Source organism: Myotis davidii, unplaced genomic scaffold (genome assembly GCF_000327345.1).
Source record: "Myotis davidii unplaced genomic scaffold, ASM32734v1 scaffold398, whole genome shotgun sequence".
In the NCBI taxonomy this organism is placed as follows: Eukaryota; Metazoa; Chordata; class Mammalia; order Chiroptera; family Vespertilionidae; genus Myotis; species Myotis davidii.
The window spans coordinates 375,012-395,233 of record NW_006290024.1 but is presented as its reverse complement, the minus strand read 5'-3'; the positions used below and the strand labels follow the sequence as shown (position 1 = coordinate 395,233).

At 43.0% G+C, this 20,222-nt stretch overlaps 1 protein-coding gene across 1 annotated transcript in view; it reads right to left on the bottom strand.

The window, feature by feature from the left end:
* CDRT4 (CMT1A duplicated region transcript 4) overlaps window positions 1-3,655 on the bottom strand; it is a 29,004-nt gene extending 25,349 nt beyond the window's left edge. The window contains exon 1 of the mRNA XM_015563270.1: window positions 3,631-3,655. Within this exon, the coding sequence (XP_015418756.1) occupies window positions 3,631-3,655 (25 nt within the window). The remainder of the gene's footprint in view (window positions 1-3,630) is intronic.
* Between the last annotated feature and the right edge of the window lie 16,567 nt (window positions 3,656-20,222).

Below are 20,222 nucleotides of genomic sequence, written 5' to 3'. Positions count from 1 at the left end.
GCAGGCAGCCTGCACCTCTCAGGGGCCTGGCCATCAGCCCATGGCTTTAGGATGTAATTAGCTAATTAGCAAATTGCCCTTGTCTCTCTAAGGCCAAAAGCAAGTCTCTAAACCCAGAACAAAATCATTCTTTCCCATGTTCCTAAAAACCTTAAGAATTACAAAGGTAAAAGGAACATTTGTTTTAGAAAGAAACTATGGAAATTGAAAATCAAAGTAGGCCAAGTATTTCCCAGGCAGCCGGCCTGACCTCCTAGCACACATTCTAGAGTCTGGTTTCAACTCACTGTAACTTGACAAACCTTTCTTCTTTTCTCATTGATTCCTAGCATATTCCAAACAGCTGCACCCATGGTGAGCCGTGGATTCACTGCCCACCTTCTCCCTCCACAGCAGACTCCCCTCCAGGCCACATACTGGACATGAGGTTGGCCCATTCAACTTAAAATACCTCCTCAACACCTTCCTATGAGCCTATCTTCCTGCCTGCCTACCTGTAGGTCCTGTCATCAGCGATGTGGTGGTCTGAGGGAAACTGGGGCTGGGGAAGTCCCTTGATATCCGGGGAAGAAGTAGGGCAAGGGTCAAGTGTGTGGCCAGTAGCTGGTGGAGAAGTCTGAGCTGAGATGCATAAGCTGACTGAAGTTTGAACAGTGAAGGGCCAAATCAGGAGCAGACAAATCAACATTGAAGGTCAAACACTCAATAAAGTCAGAACTCAGATGGGGCCCGGGACCATCTGAGAATATGTCATGGGAGTTCAAGCGTGGACCTTGGTATCAAGTCCTCGTTCTGGCATTAGCCAGCTGTGTAACTCTGAGCTAGTTACTGACCTCTCCTCACCTCATTTTTCTCTGGTAAAGTGGGGATAGGATGGGCAGGAGGATAGGCATGGGCATGCGGATTGGCATAGGAAAGCGGATGGACAAGGGAATGGGGATGGGAATAGACATGGGGTTGGACATGAGCATGGGGATGGGCATAGGAATGGGAATGGGAAGGGGGATGGGCACAAGGATGCCGATGGAGATGGGGATGGGCTTGGGGAAGGTGAGGAAATGGGTTTGGGAGTAGGAATGGGCATGGATATGGGCATGGGCAGGGGTGAAGACTCATGTGCTAAGCAAGATTTCAAGTATAACAGATGCATCCATATCCCAATGGATCCTGAGCCTGTGAAAGGCAGAGACTTAGCCCTGGCATGAGTCCCATGAGGAAGTGAACATGCACGGGTGCATGAACAATAATACTAAGCTCGCCTGGGTGTCCGCCTTTTCTAAGCTTGCTTATTCTGTCGGCTCCTTTGCTAGTGGAGTCCATTCCCGACTGTGACAGCCCCGGGTGCTGGGGTCTCCGCTCTCTCCAAGCCTGGTACCAATCCTGATGAGCGCGGTTGGGCTGATGCCCATTTTCCTCTCCTGGCCCCACACTCCTCCAGCATCTCCCATCTAGCTCGCTCCCGGCCTCCTCTCCAGCATTGCCAAGTGTCCCTCTCCACTGCCCCCTCCCTTTCTGCTTTCAAATATTCCCAAGTGTCCCGCTCCTCTGAGAAATTCTTTCCTTGACCCCAAGCTTCCTGACTTCTATTTTTCTCCTTTTCTACCAAAACTCCCAGGGAGTGGCCTGGGCCAGCTGCTGCCCTTTCCACACTCCCCAGGGCCTCGCAGCCTCGCATCCATCCTCGACTCTGTCACTGCAAGAGAAACAGAGGGCATAGCCAGCAGGGGCCTCTGGAAAGTGTGCGCGTGCAGGCACACACACAGAGACACACACAGACACACAAACACAAAGGCACACACACAAATACACATAAACACATGTGTACTCACAGAAATACACACAGACACACATACATAGAGACACACAGATACACACAGAAATATACATAGACACAAACAGACATATACACTCAGGCACACATAGAAATATACAAATACACACAGGAACATACACACAAACATGCACTCACAGACACAGACATATACAGAAACACAGGTTCACATGTGCACATGAACATACATGTACTGGGACACACATGGAAATACACACAGAGACATAATCACATACACACAGAGACAAACACAGAGAAACAGACATACACATGCACCGACATACAAGCACATAAGCACATACAGACACATCAGAAACACACACAGACACTCACACTCACCCATCTGATATGGCAGCCAGGGGGCCCTCAGTTCAATTAGAGGAGACGAGGAGGAAGCTGCAGGCCACTCCACCCCAGCCTGAGGACTCCAGACCCGTGATGTTGGCAGCAGAGGGTGAAGTGAGGGTGCTAGAGCTGCCCCACAGGGCAGATCATGTTTCTGGAGCCTGAAAGTTCTGCAACTAGAGCACTTGGAAGACATCAAAAGAGTGAAGTGCTTGTCAGGAGGCTTAGAGGGAGACTGTGACCCTGAAACCCAGAAGGTCAACAAAAGACACACACACACACATACACACACAGGGACACACAGAGAAACAGGAGCCACCACCCCTGCCAGCATGGAGCAGATCGAATCTGAACCCAGGAACTCCGGCTTCCCATGTGCTTGCCCTTCCTTGTCTTTCTGCTTCTCTCATGCTGACTCAATGGAGCGCAAACAAGTGCCAAACCAGAGCTGCCAGCACAGAGTGGCCTCTGGGTCTCTGGATGCCAGGAACACCACCCTGAGTGGTACCTGGGGCTGGGCAGAGCGGAGAGGGGAGCACCTCCTCACCCATAAATAAGTCTCCTGTCCTCTCCTCACTACACAGGGCCTGCATTGATCATAAAGTTTATGAATTGTTATTTACTGACACTTTCAAAAATATATATTTATTGATTTCAGAGAGGAAGGGAGAGAGAGAGAGAAAGAGAAAGAGAGAGAGAGAGAGAGAGAGAGAGAAATATCAATGATGAGAATCATTGGAGCGAATTGTTGATCAGATGTTAACATGTGCACACAAACATATATGCCCCCTACTGGGGATTGAGCCTGCAACCCGGGCATATGCCCTTGACTGGAATCGAACCCAGGACCCCCCAGTCCTCACACCGATGCTCTATCCACTGAGCCAAACCAGCTAGTGCTACTGACACTTTTTATTCTCTGTTCTTAGATATTTTTAAATAAGCAACTTGAATATTCATTATTACTTTTTAAACTCTGCTGTTTGTGTGACTGTTGACCATCCTCCCAAGAGCTGCCTCACAGAACAGAAAAGTCACTTACCTGCTCACTCACTTCTCCCTGGTGCTCAGCTCTCTCTGGACACCAGGCATCACAGGGGGGACTTGACTCACCCCCGCACCCCCACCATCCAGGAGGAAGCGTGGGTATGTTAGGTGTGTGTGTGTTCCTGTTTAAATAGAGTTGTCACTCTGACTGCACTGTGGAGTCACCTGACTGTTCCTAAAAGCCAAGCCTTCTGCAGACAGCTCATCAGAATCAGGGAGCTGAAGCCTGGCCGTGGGATGTTTCGGGGCCCCAGGGGCTGTGCCAGCAGAATGCCGGGCTCCGCCATCCTCCCCCAGCAGAAGGCTCCTGTGAAGGGCACGGCCCTGAGTTCCTGCATTTTTACCTTCACCTTTGTTCCCACCCGGACCACTACTTCACAGCTTCTGAGCTTCCCTGCTTCCCTTACCTGAGAGTTTTCTGAGGTTCCCCATGTTCCTTCAGTGTCCTGATGGTTCCTTCAGGAGCTTGATCCCACTTCCCCGTTGGTCAGTTTATTTGCTGCTGCCAGCCATGCTCTCTCTGCCACCACAGGTGGTCCAGGAGCCTGAGTCTGCCATAAATGGGGGCATTGTGACATCAGCAGTTGCCATGCCCACACCCTTGAACCTTCTATCCTGTTCTCTTCCTCCCCTGAGCCCAGCCTGAGTCAAAAATGCCGTCCTCACCTTACGTGCTGGGCCTTAGACCAGCTGCATGAGCATGACTCATTTGACATCTCTAACACGGACAGGGAGTGAGATCATTGAGGTCACTTCATTCTAACAAACATTTACGGTGCATCGGGCCTGGCTGGGTACAGAGGTGGAGGAGACCGGTAGTCGACTCAGTGCCAGAATCATGTATAGCTGATTAAGACCCACCATGCAGGTTCCCACCCCTCAGTAGATCAGGAGTGCGGCTCAAGAATTTGTCTTTCTAACAAGCTCCTCTCAGCATTCTCCTGACACAAGACACTCAGGACCAACAGCAGAAAATCCCTGTCACCAAGAAGCTGTTTGAAATCATCCCCTCAGCCTCCAGCGGCCTGTCCCTGTTCGCCACGGGGCTCGTGTGCAGCTAACCTCACTGCAGCCCCATCTCCAAATCCTCCTCCAGGATCCAAGGAGGCCTGGCCAGAGCAGTCTGGGAAGTGTGGCCTTGTCCCTGCCGTGGTGGCCTGGGGACAGCACCAGAGCCAGGCCCGACTTCTCTGTCAGTCCTCGCCCCTGCTGGGAGCCCCTCTGAAATGTCTCCTGTGTCATCGTCTCACTGCCCCGCCATGCTAGGCCCCACCCACAGTCTGTCAGCCAGGACCCCAATGCCTCCGGGCTCTGCCATCAAAGCCAGCACTTCATCCGCCCCAGCATCACCACGACTCTCTGTGGTCTCCTCTTCTGCAGGTCCCCTGGAAACTGGGGAGAGAGGTGCACACTGGGGCAGGCCCAGGATTAGAAGGCAGATCTTTCTCTTTGTTATCACATGATGGTAGGAAAATGCACCCAAATGTTCCCCAGTGGTTCCTTACTGCCTTCCCTTACTGCCCAGGAGCCAGAGCCCCTCAGATCCTCCCCATCGCTGCTCCAGAGCCTTCCTCTGCCACATCCCCCTTCTTCTCCAGTCAGACCCCCCTCCTCACTCTGTAACTGTCCCCCAGTGGGACCGAGCCTCTAGTCTCTCCTGGGCATCATGAAAGACACTGCAAGCAGGGACAGAGCCCACTCCCAGCTGTTGGAGATGCCGGAGGGCGCGCATGGCCAGGGGAGGGGAGATCTGGGAGGGCCTGAGTTCTCTCCGAGCTATAGTAGGGGAAACTGTGGACACCTCTGTGTTCACAGGCCAGGGGCAAACAGAGATCTGAGGTGTGTGGATGGCCAGTGAGCTGCCCTCTGGTTTCACAACAATTCCACAGATGCAAGCCTGAAGCCCCATGTGGCTGGGAGGGGCTCCGAGCTATTTACAGACCCAGCACTGCAGGGGACGGGCCAGGGCCCAGTGGGGCGTCAGACCCATGCACCCACTGGTTAAAGAGCCAGAGTGACACATGGGGGCCATCAGCCCTGCCACCTGCCAGTGCACAGACGGTAGGCTGTGAGAAGGATGGGCTGTGTAAGGGTGCACTGACCAGCCCCAAGACACCCCCACCTTCAGGGTCCTTCAGTGCACCCCACAACCTCAGCACTGGTGCTCCCTGTGACTTCCAAACAGGCAGGGACTGAGCATGCCCCGATCTTTCATTCAGGGCAGATGAGTTAGGGCACCTGGGGTTCCAGAGCTGGCTCAAGGTCACCCCTGCATGCACCCAGTGCCAGATCTGTTCTCACTTATCATGCACTCACTGACCCTGTGTTCAGTCTTCTACACAGACCTAATGCGCAGGTCCCGCTATTTTAATCCCCATTTTACAAAAGAAGAAACAGGCACGGAGAAGCTGAGTGACTTGCCCAAGGACACGCAATCACAAGTGGAAGAACCAGATGTGCAAACTCCAGAACATGAGCAACTACGAAGGGGAAGCCCAGGGAGTTCTGCACCGATCTGGTGGAAGGTGCCCGGAGCTCCAAGCCCCCGCCCTCCTTCCCTGTGTGAGCCATTTTTCCCCCTCCTTCCCCCAAGCCACTGGCTAAAGGGACTCAGACTATCTCTTTGGCCTGCACACTCAGATTTTCTATGAAAATAAAAGAAAGTCAGGGTAAAATCAAGGCTTTGGGTCAGAATTTTATCAGTGCTCACTCGGGGTCCCCAATTTGCCTTCCAGGTGTCAGATAACGTTACACATCACCCCATCCTAGCAGGGCCCGCATGGCCCTGCACCTTCAGCTGAGTGAGTCAAAGAGGGACCTGTTATCACACCAGGCAGTCTACTGCCTGGTCTCTGACCTGGCAGGGCCGGCAACCAAAGAGGACCAGGACCCAACCAGTTCTCTGGGAACACAGACAGGAGGGAAGGAAAGAACTGGCGCTCCACAGCAGAAGCCAAAGCTGACAGGGTCCCGAGTAGCAGAAAGGCCTGGAGGGGTCACCGCACACGCAGATGAACCCCCCACAATGCACCTGGTGGACGTGCCTCTTAAAGCTCTTTTTATGCACAGCTTCCCCTCGCCTCTCTTATTTTGTTGCCTTGTTTGTAAAAGAAACTGAATTTTCCACAGCCCAGATGGTGCTGCTTACATCTCCATGGTGTCCTTTAACTATTCCTCTGCTCCCTATAAATCAGTCGTAAGATCTAGAGCCTTAAGCAGGTCAGTTTTGCTTTTCCAAGATGATGTGGTAGTAAGTACGCAATGCTCACTTGTTTCTCATTTTGTGATGTTAGCAGCTGTTGATGATGGTTGACTAGAAAAGTTATTTTATTAAAAGCTTCAAATTGGCAATATTCTAACTACATCATTTCTTCTTCATTTTTTTTTTCAAGTCCAGAATACTTCAAAAGGAGACATTTCTTATCAAGGTTACACTGAGGGGCATTTTATGGGGGGGAAAAACAAGGCAAATTCTGAATTTCTACCCCTTCTTTATTATTTTCAAAATAATAAACAGGATACTTTGCATGCTCCAAACATGACTAAAATTACTGGGTTTTGTAATAGATTTAAGTAATTTGGAAGTGATTCGGTCCACAGCAGGTCGTATTCCCATGAATATTCGCATTGTTCCTTCTCTAACTAGGCAAAGCCTTTTCAAGCTGGTTCCTGAGTCTTCCACATGACTCTAGAAGTCTTTGCTAGCTTCCTTGCTGTTCTTTTTTTAAAAATATATATTTTATTGATTTTTTACAGAGAGGAAGGGAGAGAGATAGAGAGTTAGAAACATCGATGAGAGAGAAACATCGATCAGCTGCCTCCTGAACATCCTCTACTGGGATGTGCCCGCAACCAAGGTACATGCCCTTGATCGGACTCGAACCTGTGACCTTTCAGTTCGCAGGCCGACACTCTATCCACTGAGCCAAACCGGTTTCAGCATCCTTGCTGTTCTTATGACAAGTTGTTCTGGGCTCATCCGGAACATGAGCTAAGCACTTTCCTTCCTTGGGTGAGAAAAGTTATAGCAGGCCGCACAGCTCTCACTCCCCAGCTCTCTGGCCACAACCTCGCCCTCCTCAGATGTCTCGCAGGACCTTCACGCAGAGCCCATCCGGGAGCAGCCTGCACTTCATAATATCTTCTCCAGGTAGATTTCCAGAGATTAATTACTGTTTTGCAAATCGGTTATTCCGCTGAAGCTCTGTGGGCCTGGACATCAGGAAGGGCTCACCTGGGTAGTTCATCTCTGATCCACATGGAATCAGCCAGGGCAGCTGGACTCAAGGGTCCATTTCCAAAACGACATCCTCATTACATGCCTGGCATCTCTTTTTCTCCCTCTTCCATTTTTCTTCTCTCTTCCCCATGGTATCTCGTCCTCAAGGCCTCTCCATGTGGTTTGTAGTCTTCTCCAGCCGAGTGGTCTCAGGGTAGTCATACTTCTCACATGGATTCTAGCCTCTGAGAGGTAAGAAGTGAACTACAGGGCCAGCCAAGGGCTACTCCTAGAACTGGCACAGTGTCACTTCTGCCACATTCTATTCGTCAGAGTCACAGCATTTTCCCAGTGTCAAGAAGGCAGTGGAGGAATGACAAGGAAAATGTGTAGAAGAGTGTGTGCAGTAGGAGGTATATTGTGATACTGGCAGTCATCCATTCATTGACACAACAAATAATCCTGAGTCAGGCCAGGAACTCTTGCTGAGGATTTTATACAGAACATCTGAAAAAATGAGAAAGGTTTGGAAACGATATCAATTTTTAACTGAATTTACCTTTAATTCCCAGATTATCTTTTGTAAATCTCACAAAAAGCAAACCTTGCACATCTTAGGCGAGCACCAGTGTCACCTCCTCTATGCAGCCTTTCCTGACCTCTCTTCGGGCATGTTGTTGGCTCCCACAGCACCTCGTTCACACCAGAAGTGCAATTAATACATCTAGGTGTAGCTGAATCCACATCTATCTATAATAATAAAAGCATAATATGCTAATTAGACCGGACATCCTTCCAGACATCCTTCTCGGATGAAGTTGGGGCTACAGCCATGGGATCGAGGCAGATGCCACGGCTGTGAGGGAGGGATCCAGGCAGCTGTGGCTGCAAAGGCCTACTCTTGCATGAATTTCATGCATCAGGCCTCTAGTCCCAAATAAAGATGGCATTTCCCAACCACCCTCATAACTAGAGGCCATGAGGCTAAGTTCTGGCCCATGAATTGTAAATGGAAGTGGAAAGTGCAGTTTTCAGGAAAGGTTCCTAAAAAGAGGGAGTGTACCTTTATCCTTTCCTTTCCCGGTCTTGCTGCCTGGATACAGGCATGGTGGCTGGTGCTGGATCAGCCATTTTGTACTCTATGCTGACTGGGAATGGAAGCCAGCCAGGCAGACAGCAAGGAGCTCAGTTCCTTGCCACTTGGAGGGCACTCTCACCTCTAGACCCTCTATATCCAGGGGTTTTCATGAGAAAGAAATGAACTTCTGCTGGTTTGGGATTTCCTGCCCCTCACAGTTGAACCTAATCATAGCTGATTAAACACATATGGAGCCCTAGCTGGTGTGAGTCAGTGAATAGAGCGTTGGCCCATGGATTGAAGGGTCCTGGTTTGATTCCAATCAAGGTCATGTGCCTCGGTTGTAGGCTCAATCCCAAGCCCAGGTTGGGAAGTGTGCAGGTGGCAACCAATCAATGTGTCTCTCTTGCATCCATGTTTCTCTCTCTCTGTCTCTCCCCCTCCCTTCTACTCTCTCTAAAAGTCAATAGAAAAATATCCTTAGGTGAGGATTAACAAAAAATAAATAAAACACATATAGAATGTTGGGGGGTGGGGGGAAAAGGCACAAAATGCAATGTCTTCTCCACTGAAATAAGTAGAGAACTTGTAGCTATTGGTGGGAGATACTAATTTTGAAATTCATATTCTACTCCCCAGGCAGGAAAATATGTACCTCAAATCTATAATAATAAAAGTGTAATATGCTAATTAGACTGGACAGCTGAACAACCTTCCAGGTGTCCTTCTGGATGAAACCGGGGCTGCAAGGGCCAAGCCCCTTGCATGAATTTCATGCATTGGGCCTCTAGTAGTAACATAATAGCCTTAAATTGAATGCATCTAGTGACATTGCTTATGATGCCAAGAATCATGAAACAAACTAAAATGCTGGTCAAGAGGAAACTAATTAAAATATGGAATAGCCACATAATGAAAATTCTTTTAATTTTTCAAATCTTTTTAATTTATAGTTGACATTCAATATAATATTAGTTTCTGGGGTACAGCACAGTGATTAAACATTTATATAACTTACAAAGTGATCCCCATGGTAAATCTAGTATCCATCTGACACCATACATAATTATTACAATATTATTGATTATATGCTGTACTTTATGTCCCTATGACTACTTTGTAATTATCAATTTACACTTCTTAATGCCTTCACCATTTTCACCCAGCCCACCAACCACCCTCCCATTTGGCAAATATCAGTTTGTTCTCTGTATGATGAGTTTGTTTCTGTTTTGTTTGTTCACTTATTTTATTTTTTTAGATTCCACATCTAAGTGCAATCATATGGTACTTGTCTTTTGCAGAGATTACTTGCCTTCTTTCTCAAAGATTAATTGACTTATCATAATACCCTAGTTTCATCCATGTTGTCACAATGGTAAGATTTTATTCTTTTTATGGCTGAGTAATATTCCATTTTATATATGTGCCACCTCTTCTCTTTCCAATCATCTATCAATGGACACTTTATGTTGCTTCCATATCTTGGTTACTATAAATAATACTGCAATGAACATAGAGATGCATAATCTTTTCTTTTTAAATAATGTATTTTATTGATTTTTTTTTTTTTTTTTTTTTTACAGAGAAGAAAGGAGAGGTATAGAGAGTTAGAAACATCCATGAGAGAGAAACACTGATCAGCTGCCTTCTGAATGCCCTCTACTAGGGATTGAGGCCACATCCAAAGTGCATGCCCTTGACCAGAATTTAACCTGGTTCCTTTCAGTCTTTGGGCTGATGCTCTATCCACTGGGCAAAACCAGCTAGGGCTGCATATAACTATTCAAAATTAGTGTTTCAGGTTTTTAAAAATATGCTTTTATTGATTTTAGATAGAAACATTGATGAGAGAGAAACATCAATTTGCTGCCTCCTGCATGCTTTCTATAGGGATTGAGTCCAGGCATGTGCCCTGGCAAGAAATGGAACTTCTACCTCCTGGTCATAGGTCAATGCTCAACCACCTAGCCACACTGGCCGGGCTCTACTTTCAATTTTTGAGAACTCTCCATATTGTTTTTCATAGTGGCTGGAACAATTTACAATCCCAGCAACAGTGTACAAGGATTTTCTTCTTGATTTATTGATGATACCCAATCTGACAGGTGTGAGGTGATATCTCATTGTGATTTTAATTTACATTGCTCTGATGATTAATGATGTTGATCATCTTTTCCTTTGTCTATTGGCCATCTGTATGCCCTCTTTAGAAAAATGTCTATTCAAGCTCTCTACCCATCCTGTATAATAAAAGAGTAATATGCAAATTGACCCTAATGGCAGAATGCCCAGGGATGACTAGTTGCTATGACATGCACTGACCACCAGGGGGCAGATGCTCAATGCAAGAGCTGCCCCCTGGTGGTCCATTCCCACAGGGGGAACTCTGCTCGGCCACAAGCCAGACTGATGGCTGCTAGCGCAACAGTGGTGGCAGGAGCCTTTCCCACATTCACGGCAGTGCTAAGGATATCCGACTGAGGCTTAGGGGTCCCAACTGCCAGAGGGCACAGACTAGGCTGAGAGACTCCCCCAATTGCACAAATTTCCATGCACTGGGCCTCTAGTTTTTTAATAAAATTGTTTGGGGGGCGGTGTTGGTGTTAAATTCTATGAGTTTTTAAAATAAATTTTGGATATTAACTGTTTATCATATATATCATTGGTGAATATTTTCTACCTCTCAGTAGATTACATTTTCATTTTGTTGATGGTTTCCTTTGTTGTGAAAAATCTTTTTAGTTTGATGTAGTCTTTTTTATTTTTTCTTTTGCCTGAGGAGACATATCCAAAATAATATATACTACTAAGGACAATGTCAAAGAGTCTGGTGCCTATATTTTCTTCTAAAAGTTTTATGGTTTTAAGTCATGTTTAAGTCTAATTCATTTTTAGTTTATTCTTGTATGTGATATAAGGAAATGATCTAGTTAATTTTTTTTGCAGATATCATCCCAGTTTTCCCAATATCTATTGAAGATACTGTCTTTACCCCATTGTATGTTCTTGCTTCCTCTCTCAGAGATTAATTGACCATATGAGCATGGGTTTATTTCAAGGCTTTCTAGTCTGTGTCATTTATCTATGTCTGTTTTTATGCCAATACCACACCGTTTTGATTGCTATAGTCTTGTAGTATAGTTTGATATCAGGTAGCATGATACCTCCAACTCTGTTCTTCTTTATCTAGATTGATTTGGCTATTTGGGGCTTTTGTGGTTTCATATAAATTTGAGAAATTTTTTTCTAGTTCTGTAAAAAATTTCATTGGTATTGAGACAGGAATTGCATAGAATCTATAGGGTGCTTTGGATAGTAGTATGAACATTTTATGTATGTTAATTCTTCCAATCCATGAGTATGGTATATTCTTCCATTTATTGGTATTTTCTTTAATATCTTTCTTCAATGTCATAATTTTCTAATATAGATATTTTGCCTCCTTGGTTAAATTTATTCCTAGGTATTTTTATGTAATTATAAGTAGGATTGTTTTCTTAATTTCTCTTTATGACATTTCATTATTGGTGCATAAAAATGCAACCAATTTCTGAATATTAATTTTTGTATTGCTACTTTACTGAAGTCATTTATAAATTCTAATAGTTTTTTGGTAGACTCTTTAGGGTTCTTTATCATGCCCATTGCAAATAATGACAGTTTTACTTCTTCCTTTCCAATTTGGATGACTATTTTTTCTTTTTTCTTCTTTGATTTCTGTGGCTGGAACTACCAGTAGTACTATCTATAATAATAAAAACGTAATATGCTAAGTAGACTGGACAACACTCCAGACTAAGCCGTGGCGCTGCAGGGGCGAGGCAGAGGCAGCTGCTGCCGCTGCAGGGGGCCAAGTCCCTTGCACGAATTTTGTGCATTGGCCTCTAGTGTTGAATAGAGTGGTGAAAATGTACATCCCTTTCTTGTTCCTTATCTTAAAGGACACACTTTTAGCTTTTCACCTTTGAGTGTGATGTTAGCTGTGAGTTTGTCATACCTTTATTATCGTAAGGTATGTTTTCTCTATTTCCACTTTGCTGAGAGTTTTTATTATAAGTAGATACTGGATTTTCTCAAATGCTTTTTCTTCATCTATTGATATGAGTAAATGATTTTTACTCCTTATATTGTTTATGTGATGTGAATATTATACCAACATTGCATCCCTGGAATAAATCCCACTTGATCAAAGTGTATAATCTTTTTAATGTATTGCTGGATATGGTTTACTACTATTTTGAGGACTTCAGCATCTATATTCATCAGTGATATTGGCCTATAATATTTATTTTCTACAATGTCTTTGTCTAATTTTGGAATCAAAGTAATACTGGCCTTATAAAATGAGCTTGGGATTCTTCCCTTCTCTTGAATTTTTTGGAATCGTTTTAGAAGTATAGGTGTTAATTCTTCTTTGAATGTTGGTAAAGTTCACCTGTTAAGCTATCCAGTCCAGGACCATAGGTTTTTTGGGAGTTTCTTTTATTACTGATTTGATTGTTAGTAATTATTGGTCTGTTCAGATTTTCTCTTTCTTCTTGATTCAGTCTTTGAAGATTGTATGTTTCTAGGAATTTATCCATTTCTTCTAGGTTTTTCAATTTGTTGGCTTATAATTGTTCATAATTTTTCTTATATGCCTTTGGATTTCTGTGATGTCAGTTGTCATTTCTCTTCTTTAATTTCTGATTTTATATATGGGTCTTCTGTCTTTTCTTATTGATGAGTCTGGTTAAAGTTTTGTGAATTTTGTTAATCTTGGTTTTATTGATCTCTTTCATTTATTTCTGCTCTGATTTTTCTACTCACTTGGTCTTTATTTGTTCTTCATTTTCTAGTTCATTGAGGTATAAGATTAGACTGATTATTTAAGGTTTTGCTTATTTCCTGGGTAGGCATGTATTGCTATGAATTTTCCTTTTAGAATTGCTTTGGCTGTGTCCCATAAATTTTGGGGTCATTGCATTTTCATTTTCAATTGCCTCAAGGTATCTTGATTTCTTCCTTGATTTTATTGTAGTGGCATGTTATTTAGCCTCTACATGTTTGTGTGTTTTTTAGTTTTCTTACTGCAATTGATTTCTAGTTTCATTCCAATGTGATGGGAGAAAATGTTTGATATATTTTCAATCTTCCAAATTTATTGAGACTTATTTGTGACCTAAATTGTGGTTTATCCTGGAAAATGTTCCATGTGCACTTGAAAAGAATGTATATTCTGATACTTTGGGGTGAAACCTTCTAAAAATATCAATTAAATATATCTGGTATGGTGTGTCATTTAAGGCCATTGTTTCCTTGTTTATATTCTGTCTGGATGATCTATCCATTGATGTCAATGGAGTGTTAAAATTTCCTACTATGACTGTATTACTTTTCTCCCTTTAAGTCCATCAATATTTGCTTTATATATTTAGGTGCTTCTATGATGGGTACATAAATATTTATAAGGGTCATATCCTCTTTTTGGATTGATTTCTTTATCATTATAAATTGTCCTTCTTTGTCTCTTGTTATAACCTTTGTTTTAAAGTATTTTTTTCTGTTATAAATATTGCTATGTCTGATTTTATTTTTTTTCAATTTGCATGAAATACCTTTTTCCATCTCTTTTTTTCAGGCTGTGTGTGTCTTTCTATCTGAAGTGGGCCTCTATAGGCAATATATGTATGGATCTTGTTTCCTTATTCATTCATACACCCTGTGTCTCTTGATGGAATCATTTAATCCATTTACATCTAAAGTTAATATTGGTATGTAGTTTTCTTGCCATTTTATTATTCATATTTATGTTCTTCTTATTTTTGAATAAGTTTATTTAACATTATTTTATAATATTTATTTGGGTGATGAACTATTTTTATTGCCTGAGAGCTCTTTATCAGTCCTTCAATCCCAAATGATAGCCTTGCTTGGTAGCATAATCTTGGCTATAGATCCTTGGTTTTCATCACGTTGAATATTTCATGCCAATCCCTTTTAGCCTGCAAAGTTTCTATTAAGAAATAAGCTGACAGCCTTATGGGAACTTCCTTGTAGGTAACTGATTGCCTTTATCACGCTCCTTTTAGAATTCTCTTTTTGTCTTTAACCTTTAGCTCTTTAGTTAAAATGTGTCTTGATGTAGGCCTCCTTGGGTTCATCTTCTTTGGAACTCTTTGCACTTCTTGAACTTGTATGTCTATTTCCTTTGCCAGATTAGGGAAGGTTTCAATCATTATTTTTCAAGTAGTGTTTCAATCCTTTGTTCTCTCCCTCCTCCTTCTGGTACTCCTATGATGCAAATGTTGTTCATAATGGAAATTCTATGTCTTTATTTAAATATATTTATTGATTAGAAAGGTAGGGAGAGAGAGAGAGAGAGAGAGATAATGAGAGAGCATCATTGATCAGCTGCTTCTTGCATGCCCTGCACTGGGGATCGAGCCATACCCTGGGTATATGTCCCAGCTGGAAATTGAACCATGGCCTTCTAGTTCATAGGTCAACATTCAACCACTGAGCCATGCCCACCAGGCCTATGTCTTTATTTAAATGAATGAGGCAAACCTATATATACAATGATCACCATAAAATTTAAGCAAAAATGACAAGACCTTTAAAATACTATAACCCAAGAGAAACAAAGCAAAACTAATTAAAGTAGGCTATAAATGGGAAAAAAATGGGCAAATGTAGGTGACTTTTGAAGCTGGGTGATGGTTATGTGAGGGTTCATTGTACTTGTCTCTATTCCTGTGCACATTGATAAAATTCTGTAATTGAAATAAAAACAGGTTCTGAGGCTTGTTTTTTATTTTTTGTGGTTTTTGTTTTCATGTTTCATTAAAAATATTTTCAAAGGCTGTCCTTGAAAAAACAAAAATGAGACAAATATATATTTAAATGCTTGAATATGCACAGAAGACTGGTCTCTGGAATACTACACATTCTTAAATTCCAACTGCAACTGAGGAGGCAAAGGAAAAGCACAGGCCAGAGGGGGAGACTTACTTTTACTTTTGTCTAGCTTGTTTTAACATATGCCCTTATGATTTATTCATTATAAAAAAAAACTGATTTTTAAAAGGAAGTATAAGAAAGAGTGACACTAATCATGTGGTAAGTTTATATAGTCTGAAGTAATTCCCAGAACCCTCATCCTGCCCCGTTTTGCTTCCTGTGTAATTCATAACCAAACTTTTAGTTCTCGGTCAAGGGCCATCATTAAGGAGTGGGAGGTGTGACTGCCTGCCTAAAGGTGTTGAATTTTAAAATCTTTAAAACATGACAGCAACCCCAAAATATATATGTGCAGACCAGGTCTGGATCTTGGCTCCAAGTTGCCATAAAAAGCCTTCTCTCCTATGCTACCCACCCCACAAAGAACTAATTATCCCCTTCATTGTCTCCCATGGCCCTTCGATTATACATCTTTCAATGCACTTGTACTGTAATATAATTTTTCCTTATGCCTATAGAACTATCACTCTTGAAAAATGAATAAAAATCATTGCCAAGCTTTATTAAGGGCTTACCAGGAACTAGGTCAAGAGCTTTAGGTCAGTGATCTCACTTGGTCCTCTTAGACACTATAGATGTTGAGTACAATTTTTAATTCCTGTAGTTTAGATGAGGAAACTGAGTCTAATATATGTTAAATAGGCTGATTAAGCTCATATATTTAGCAAATAAGTGGGTGGGAAGAGCTAGGATTTGAACCAAGGCAATGTGGCTACAGAATCTACTTTCTTAACCAGAACTTTATTTTGAACAACAGAGCTTATGTCCCAGTCCAATTGGACATTTCAGTGCCTAGGACCTTAGTTTAAATAAAGCAAAATTAATTTAACAGTGCAACTATAACATGCAAAGTTTGCTTCCCTACTTCCATAAAGGAAACCAGAGAGTCATTTTTATTGTCTCACCTGATTCACAAGTTTTTCTCAAGAAAATCAGCTACTTGTGAATAAACCTTGGAAAATGTAGGCTAAGTGAAAGTGTCCAGATACCATCAGGCACTGCCAGGAAGACAGCTCAAGTGCAAGGGGGGTCCTACAGGCACCAGGTGTGTTGATTTCAGGGCAGCATCAGGAAATAGGTTGTCACTGCAGAGCACCACATGGGGTCCCATGTAATATCAACCAATGGTGCCAATTCAACACCAACAGGAATCCCTAATTTGGGGTGTGGTGAAGGAGGAAACTTCATTCAGCACAAACAGCTCAATTGTGATACAATACAGCTGAGAGCAGCATGGCTGTGGAACAGCTCAATAGTGTTACAGCTCAATTATGAGACAGCAGGTTTTGGAACAGCATGACTGCAAAGCATGCTAGGAGTGAGGGAGCCCAGGTGTGAAGTGACTTCACCACACCCCCAATTAGGGAACCCAGGTGTGAAGTGACTCTTGGGTGAGGCCCCTCTCTAGCTAGATAACTTTGCTCTACTTTGGCCTACTCCATCTAGACATCTTTGGTGTTTCAGCACCAGCTGGGAAGACACAGTCTTCAATCTTTGGTGGAAAGGGAAAGTGTATTATCGGATACAGAAGGGAGCTAAATTATAGAGATAGTAGAGGCCCAGTGCACTAATTCATGCACAGGTGGGGCCCCTCAGCCTGGCCTGCAATCTGGGACCCCTTGGGGGATGTTGGACTGCCGGTTTCAGCTGGATCCCTGGTGAAAATGCTAATGAGGATATAGCTGCACAGTTCTGATTGGACAGGAAAAATCTCAGTCCTGCTGGTTGAAATAGGATTCCTGGAACTCCTGTATAAGGGCTGGCTGAGATGGCAGGAACACAGTGTCAGAAAGCAGTTCAGTACAGGAGTCAGGAAGCTTAGTGCAGGCTTCTCTCTGAAGTACAGTTTGCACAAGAGGCCCCTGTTTAGAAATGGCTGCTAGGCTCTGTTTTTAAATTTAAGCCCAGCTAGCCACAGGGAGCCCTTCTTGGTAGGTATCCTCTTTCTGGGCATTGACATTTCCCCTTTTCAATCAAAACCTGTAACAGCATTGGTGACCCATCAGGTCAGTTTGTCCCTTATCAGTCCCTTATTGGGCTTGCTACCTGCTCTGTTCCACTGAGTCCCTCGGTGGGACTCCTGTGGCAGGCAGTAGCCCATAGAGCATTTGTTTATAACAGGTCTCTCACACAATTGCCAAATTCAAAAAATTCACGGTTTCCTATAAAAGCAGCCAAAGCAAGTTGGGAAAGTTTAAAGAACAATAAATACACTTAGTTCACAAGAGGAATAATGGGTAATTGACAAAATATATTTGGCACCACAAGTTAGATTTTACCCATCATGAATTACAAACATGAAGGGGATATAATGGCTTAATCAATCATTTCTAGCCTTTATGCAACCATTACTCAAATTTTTGTAGGTTTTAAACATGTGATTATACAGAATATCAATAGCTTGACAATGAAATATGTCAACTAAATTAGAATAACAATAAGCAAAGAAATTTACAACCCAGACCTTAAAATAGCTCCAAGCCCAATTGGGAGTCAACTGAAAATGTCCGAGTTTAAATTCTATCTAGCCATGACACTAGAAGCAAAACTGGAATGCCCCTTAAGGGATTTGGCAAGATTAAAGAGTTTGGTTGTTTCTAATTTTATCTGGTGAGAAGTAGTATTCATCCAGGCACAGCAGGGGGTACTGGCTGTGGAACAAACTCCTCCTTGGGCCCTGAGCACATAATCAAGGGCAACTCTGTTGTGAGGACTACTTGTGCTAAGAAATCTGAAGATGTCTGCTGGTATGAAATGGCTCTAGTGGTTGAGCTAGCAATTCAATTGATGGTTCTAGTTAGGTTTCACATCATATGTCTAATTGAGCAGTACCAAGCCCACTCATGAACTACAATTCTGAGAAAGCTATTATACTCATCTCCTATAAAACTACTGGCAAGTCACATCCCACAGAAAGTCCACAAGAAGTATCTTTCTCAACAGAGGGACCCACATCAGGGCAGTCTTCTACTATTGATTGATAAAGCTCTCTTTTTCTTCAGATGAGAATATGGAGGGGTGACTGTTGTCATTTTGAGGATAGTAAATAACGGTGTTAAGTGACCCAAAAAGTATTGCCTAGTCAGCCTCCAGCTATCAATCAAATGCCCAGACATAAGCCTAACCTGTGGGGACACAAAGAGGGTCTGCAAGAGTTGGTTCACTTATGGAATTATTAATAGGAAGGTAGGTCAGAACATTTCCCAACGGGGTCAGTCTGGTTTGAACATCCCTTGAGAAGTCCTTCCCGATATATTTGGGCATCGTCGGGTGAACATTTAGGTCCTTGACAGTGCAGGCTCTTTCTACTCACAAAGGGAATTCTGCAGTGGTCAGGGTCAAAATAGGTACAACTGGATTTAAGACATTTAAGATATAGGTAGTGCTGTGATAATGGGTGGCTAGTGGCTAATTCAACTGTGGGAGCTAGTTGGGTCCCACCTGGGGAGAGTGTGACCAATGTATAGGGTGGGTTTAGATAGACAACTTTCAGCTTTTGTCCTTCTTTTTTCTTTCTTATTCAAGAACAATCACTTTATTTTAGGTCAAAATTACTTTCTTTTTCTTCAATAAAAATGTATTTCCAAGCCCTGGCCAGTGTGGCTCAGTGTTTGGAGCATCATTGGGAGGCAACCAATCAATATGTCTCTCTCACATCAATGTCTCTCTATCTATCTATCTATCTATCTATCTATCTATCTATCTATCTATCAATCTATCTATCTATCTTTTCCCCCTTCATATATATCAATGTAATATCAATATTAGTATATATATTTCCATTCCTCATGTCTCCTTTTTCTTGCTCTCCATAGGAATCATTTTTCATCACTGTCACATCCTAATCAGCTTCATAGTGAGCACCTGAATCTTAATCTGAGGCTATTTATGCCCTTCTAGCCTTTTAAAATGACACCCTAAAGCAGCAGCTCTCAATCTGTGGGTCTCGACCCCTATGGGGGTCGAATGACCCTTTCACAGGGGTCGCCTAAGACCATTGGAAAACACATATATAATTACATATTGTTTTTGTGATTAATCACTATGCTTTAATTATGTTCAATCTGTAACAATGAAAATACATCCTGCATATCAGATATTTACATGACGATTCATAACAGTAGCCAAATTACACGTATGAAGTAGCAACGAAAATAATTTTATGGTTGGGGGTCACCACAACATGAGGAACTGTATTAAAGGGTCGCGGCATTAGGAAGGTTGAGTACTACTGCCCTAAAGCCTCCAAACTTATTCTCCTGGTTTCCCATCTGGTTGGTTAATTCCAAAGCTAGCAGAGCAATGGACAACTGAAAGTCCTTCTTAATTAAACCAGGTTCCTTAAGCTGTTTTTTTTATTTTCTGAAGATTAATTCTAAATTATGTGCACTTGAAAAGTGTGTTAGTTTCTGTTATTTCTCCAGTTTGTATGAGCACTCATTTGTTTTAAGCCAATTGAATAAGGACCTTTTACAATTTCTTTATTATTTTTTTATCCTCACCTGAGGATATGTTTCCATTGATTTTTAGAGAATGTGGAAGAGAAAGGGAAAGACAGAGAGAAACATCAAAGTGAGAGGAATACTTTGATTGGTTGCCTCCTGCATGAGCCCTGACCTGGGCCCTGGCCAGGGAGGAGCCTGCAACCTACCCTTTAGGTACATACCCTTGGTCAGAATTGAACCCAGACCCTGCGG